The 5,794-nt window shown below is 58.9% G+C and overlaps 1 protein-coding gene across 1 annotated transcript; it reads right to left on the bottom strand.

The window, feature by feature from the left end:
• Positions 1-5,794, bottom strand: NRARP (NOTCH regulated ankyrin repeat protein). The gene is made up of 2 exons (XM_032233586.1): positions 5,598-5,794; positions 1-4,347 (listed from the first exon to the last, which is right to left on the bottom strand). Exon 2 carries the CDS (start codon positions 3,100-3,102, stop codon positions 2,728-2,730), a length of 375 nt encoding a protein of 124 aa, XP_032089477.1. The 5' UTR covers positions 3,103-4,347; positions 5,598-5,794; the 3' UTR covers positions 1-2,727.

The following is a 5,794-nucleotide window of genomic DNA, read 5'->3' as shown; positions in this document are numbered from 1 at the left end:
TAGGAACATGTTTTTATATAAAAAGATCAGTGGAAAAATTATTTATAATTTTCTCACCCTGGGACTACACAATGCTATGATATACTCAGAAACACACACACACACACCCAACCCCGTACAGCCTTGCAAGCCCTTTCATCCAGTTAAAAAGTGATCATACAGTGAGCCACATAAAAGCTTCAACATAAGCCTAAAATTCTCCACAAATTAATTAACATAATTAAGAAAGGTATTTGCCACCTAGGAAAAAAAAGGGGGGGGTAGAAACAAGACCACGGTGTAGCAAACGGCTGCTCACTTAAGTAATCTGCGGGTCAACTTCTTCCAATGTCTGGTTTTTCCCCCCACAAAGGCGAATGTGTTTTCCCAAGAAAAATATTTAATAGACCTGAAGATGATTCAGCGCAAAACTGGTGCATCTCAAAACACCCCCTCTTCCTCTTTAAAGAAAGGCAAGAGACATTTCCCATTTTGGCACAAAGGATCCAGCAGCACAAAATAGCCAAATAACACCTTCCCTTTTATGTCTCAGTTGGGGGGGGGGGGATGACACACATAACACCTGGCTACATTCAATACCTTTACAGCAAGAGTGTGCAATCTTGGGAACTTTTAAGACTTATGGACTTCAACTCCCAGAATTCCTCATCCAGCCATTCTGGGAGTTGAAGCCCACAAGTCTTAAAAGTTCCCAAGTTTGCACACCCCGGCTTTACAGGGTTGCATAGAAAATATCACATTTACTCCCTCCTGCTGTGTCAGCCGAAGAGCACAAGTCCCACTGAGTTGGGCAGCTCTTGGTTTAAGAGCAAGGATGCTTAGCAGATCCCTGTGGGAAGGAACCTCATTGGCCAGCTCAGAGAAAGGACCTCAAAGGCAGATCTTCCCAACTCAGTTCCCATAGCAGGGGGGGGGAGGGGAACCACCTCTTGGGGGGGGAGGGGATTTTCCCACTAGTTCTAGGCAAGAGTGGGGGATGGTAGAAACCAGGCAACAGAACAAGCCTCATGGATATTTTATTTCACACCGCACACCCCCTGGGGGGGAAAAGGGTTTCACAGTCTCCAAAGGTATACTTTTCATATATAAAAATATAAATATGTGTTAACATCTTTACATGAGTCTTCTTTAGAAAAACGGGCTTTCGACCAAGATCTTTTCCTAAAACTGAAATCTGATCTTGGATTTCTGAATACAACCTACTTTTATTTTCTCATTTAATAACTATGCCATAAATGTTATGACATTTTATTGTGGCAAATCTTGTTTTAAGACAAAAAAGAAATCATGTGCAACTCTAAAACACCCCCCTCAAAGTTGAAAAAAAAAAAAGGAACTGGTTCTCCCTGCCAAGCACAGACTAAAAACGCCACAGTCAGGAGGGCCACCCCCGCAACCCCCCCCAGCAGTTCCCACCAGGGCTGGTGAAGCCCCAGCCCCATTCCTTGCAAATCAACCAGTCAGAGTAAGCGAGGAGGAGGAGGGGGCTGCAGAAAACAGGCTCCCTTTTGGGGGAGGGCATGGAGGAACGGGAGATAGCAAAATAACTCAGTGCAATTGGGGGGGGGGGGAGAATTATTGCAGGAATTAGGGAAGAAATAAACCGAATAGCAACTGCTCCAAAAAAACTGCATTTTCTGAACTACCAAAATAAACATCCCTTCAAACATAAACGCTCAAGTCACTAATTATTCATGTTCACACACATCCTTGCACACGTACAAGATAAATACTTAAAGCGCAGCCCAAACACAGTGAAAAACTATATTTTAAAAGGTTTAATGGCTATTTGATGGGGGGGAGAAGAGGCGCGGGTGATATGGCGGTGAAAGGGATATTTCTCTCTCTCTCTCTCTCTCTAGTGCACACGAAAAGGGGGGCAGAAGAGGCGGGTGGCTTCCTCGACATTCATGGGGGGCTGCCTGGGCGCACCACACCAGGCAGAGACTCAAGAGCAGCATCGAAGGCACACGGGGCAGTCAGTTTCGGGGCACGGCGGGGCCTGCTCCGTTCCGAAGCGACCCCCGCGTGGAAATCGCCTCCTTCGAAAGGTTCGGGTTTCAGTAGTTTTGCTTTCCCTCCATCAGCAGCAGGGGGCGCCCTCGATCTTTCGGAGAAGCTTCCTAAGCGCCCCCTTTCTCCGCGGAAGAGCCGGGCGAAATTCACCCGTTTTGAAGGGGGGGTTGGCCCGCCCGCCCTCCGGCAGAGCGGATCCAAAGGCGGCCAGGAGGGCGAGAGCGAGCGGGGAGGCCGAGAGGGCTGCGCCGGGGAGGGGCGAGTTCGGTCTGGACACCAGACAAATGCGACGAGCGTCTTGCTCCGGAGCAAGAGCCGGAGATCGGGGAAAGCGCCCCGCGGCTGGGCTGGGAGGGGAGCGGCCGTGGCAGCTGCTGGCGGCGGAGAACCAGGTCCGGGGCGCGGTAGGCAGCAGATGGTCGGCCCCAAGGAAGGAAGGAGCGAGCGGGGGAGCCAACACTGGAAGAACCGAGGTAGATGAGAGGCAGAGCCGTGGCGGGTCGGAGCGCGGCGGCTCCCGAAGGGCGGGGAGGTCCGGGCCGGCGCCCGCGTCTCCTCGGCCCGAGTGGCGGCGCCGGCCGGCCAACAGCGCGCATCTCTCCTGCGCTCCGTCCTCCAGGCGGGCTCGGTTGACGGAGGCGCCGCCGCGCTCGCCCGCGGGCCGGAGGGCTTTCGGGGCGCCACCGCCGCCATGGAGCTGCCGGAGCGCGCTCAGCCGCGGCCGCCTCCCCCCGCGCCGCCTCCCCCGCCGGCGGCCGAGTACTTGGCCTTGGTGATCAGGTAGAGGACGATGTCCTGGTGGCCCCCGAAGGCGGCGATGTGCAGGGCGCTCCAGCCGTCGCGGTTGGCCAGCCGGATGTCGGCGCCGAACTTGACCAGCAGCTTGACCAGCTCCAGGTTGCCATCGATGACCGACTGGTGCAGCGCCGTCTGGCCCTCGGGGCCGAAGGAGTTGACGTTGAACTCGCAGCTGCTCATGTTCTGCAGCAGCGAGTGCAGCTCGGCCGTGTTCCCCTTGCGCACCGCCTCCTGGAAGACGCGCTGGCTGGGCGCCGCGCGGGGGGCCGACAGCTCCGCCTGGCTCATGGCTGCGCGCCCGGCTGGCGACGGGGCAGGCGCCGCGCCCGGCCCCGCATGGGCGAGGAGCGCGGGCCCCGGAGAGGCCGGCCGGCCCGCTTCGCCGCCGCGCAACGCCGGGCTCCTGGCTCCGCACCGCGCCCGGGATGGGCGCCTGGCTCGAGGGTGGCTGGCGGGCGGGCGGGCGGGCTGCTACGGGCGGCGGGCGCCGCGGGTCGGCCGGGGACTGAGCGGGCGGGCGGCGGGGGCACTTTTTAGGCGGCCCCGTGACATTTGCATAACAATGGCCCAGGCCCGGCCCTCCCCACCCTCTCGGGAGCCCATTGGCCGCCGCCTGGCGAGGGCGGGACGGCAGAGCCCCGCCTTCCCTGCGCACGGCCCGAGGTGTGTGTGTCTGTGTGTCTGGAGGGGGGGGGGGGCTTCCCAGGGTCGGCCGCGCTCTGTCCTCGCTCGCATTGCGGCAGTCAGAGGGGCCAGGAGAGCACCGGGGGTCGCCCTGCCAGTCTTGGCCTGCGAGAGCTCCTCTTCCAGCCCGGGTCGAGAGGAAAAGGGGGGCTGTTGCTGCCCCCCACTTGGTCTTCCCAGGGGCAGGGAAGGAAGGGGCAGATGCAGCCCAGGAGGGGTTTGGGCTCAGGAGGAGCAGAGCGGAGGGTATGTCTTTCTTCTGAGGCTCCCCAACCCCCATTTCCCAATTCTCCCCCCCTCCTCCTCGGGAAAAGACTCAGGCTCATCCATCAGCCCAACTCCTGAGTAAAAGGAGCCAGCTGACAAGGCACCCCTTTCCCAAAACAGCTCCTGCACTTTTAAAACAAGCTTGTGAGGCAGAAATTCAACAGGGGTTGCTACCATCCCTCTTACTTTCTGCTCAGAAAATGCTTGCCTGGCTGGATCTCTGCTGCTCCAACTCTGAAAAGGCAGAGCCTTTGGTGAAAAGAAACCCTGTGAAGTCCGAGGGGCTGAAGCAGCTGCCCCCCCCCTGGACCCTCGGTAGCTTTCAGACCCCACAGATCTCCCAGATGCCCCTCCTGCCTCGCTCTCTCTGGAGGGCTCCCCGTTGGGCATCCCACCCACACGACTCCAACAAAATAAACTACAGCACAATTCCCTGGCTCAAGAAACAACAAACTGGCTTGTTTGAAAGGCCCGGTAACTCACCTGTTTGCTCAGCCCCAAAGGAACAAGCAAGTGACTGTCAGGTTCGCCCCCTGCCTGCTGTTGCTGTCCTCGGGTCCCAGCGGAAGGATCCAGGGCATCCTGGAAGACCAAGCAGGCCCAAGTAACGTCAACGGTCTGGCTTAAATTCTAGGCAACAAACCTGGGGGCTTGGGCGGAGGGGGCAGCACAACCTCAGCTCCCTCCTTGGTCCAGACAACTGCTAGAAATGCCAGCAAACCCACTGGAAAGATCTTCCAGAAAAGGTTCCTCTGCTGTCCCCAGTTGTTGCTTTAGAACACAAAATGTGAGCGCACTTTTCTTGTGGTTTCCAAGGGCTGCTATTGGCAATTTTGGCAGAAAAATAGCAAGTAAAGGCTTTGTGATGGGGTGCAAAAAACCAGCCCCCCAGGGCCTCTACCTCTTCCTCCAGCTCCTGCCCCCCTGGTGGAGACCCTGGGAGAGGCTAGAGGGGGAGAGGTGGGGTGCAGGAGCCCCCTTGGTTCCAGGCGGTCTGTGGGTCCCTGCCTGCTTCAGAAAGAGGCCTCTTTTCTGCCATAGGGCCTGCTCCCCAAAGGGAGGACTCAGTTTACATGGGGCAGGAGGAGGCAGGGGGCCCTTATCAGGAAGCAGATCTATTGAAAAGATTGCTGGGCAAACAAAAGGCAGAAGCCGCAGCAGCCAAGCCCACAAAGGAACTGCTGACTCAATCAATTTCAGGGGGGAAGAGGAAGAAAACTGAAAGTGGAACAGAGGGGGGGGGGGGAGAGACAGGGGGCAACCGGGGCGTGAGAAAAAACCCAGGCACTGGCCAAGGAGCCCTTAGAACAAGATGAAAGGAGCCTGGACTCTCCAGAGAGAGCCGTTCAGGGCAAGGACCGGCAGGACCACCTCTGCCTCCGAGCGAGAGCCGCTTTTCTCCCTGCTCTTCTGCCTGAGGGGCGACCCAGCCACCCACCGCCAGGCAGCCAAGGAAGCTTTGGGGGCACTTTCTCAGGCGGGGCTTGTGGGGGGGGGGCGAGGAGGGGGAGGGGCTGGAGCCACCTTGTTCTTCGCATGAATATCAATCAGGGCTGGCAGGAAAGTAGCGCCCCCCCACCCGCCCTCCAGTCCTGAGCTTCGGGGCAGCAAAGCCCCCCTCCCCAATCATTCCGGCTCCTCAGGGAGGGGGGTCCTTGGGCCAGGCTGGAGGGGGAAACGGAGGCCCTTCGCACAACAGCTCCAGTTGGGCCTGAGGCTGGGGAGCGAGCGGGGCAGACTCCTGCCCAGGCCCGGTGGGAAATGTGGCTCTTTCTTCGTTTTCAGCGGGTGGGAAGGGGGCCAGCTCCGCGGGGCGCCCTCCTCACACCTACCTGGGCGCGCAGAGTGGGGCTTGCCGCTTTGTGCCCGAGGGGAGCCTCTCCTCTCCTCTCCCGGAGCGGCAGCCTTGGGAGCGCGCCCGAGGGGGGCCCGTGAGGGGGACGCGGGGCCGGGGCGACCCTCCCCTCCCCCCTCCCTCCGCATGAGCGACGCGGTCCGAGGCGGGCGGCCCTCCTTGCAGGCGGGGGCG

This window comes from Thamnophis elegans, chromosome 16 (assembly GCF_009769535.1).
Source record: "Thamnophis elegans isolate rThaEle1 chromosome 16, rThaEle1.pri, whole genome shotgun sequence".
In the NCBI taxonomy this organism is placed as follows: Eukaryota; Metazoa; Chordata; class Lepidosauria; order Squamata; family Colubridae; genus Thamnophis; species Thamnophis elegans.
The sequence above is the reverse complement of the archived record's forward strand: the minus strand, read 5'-3'. Positions and strand labels throughout refer to the sequence as shown.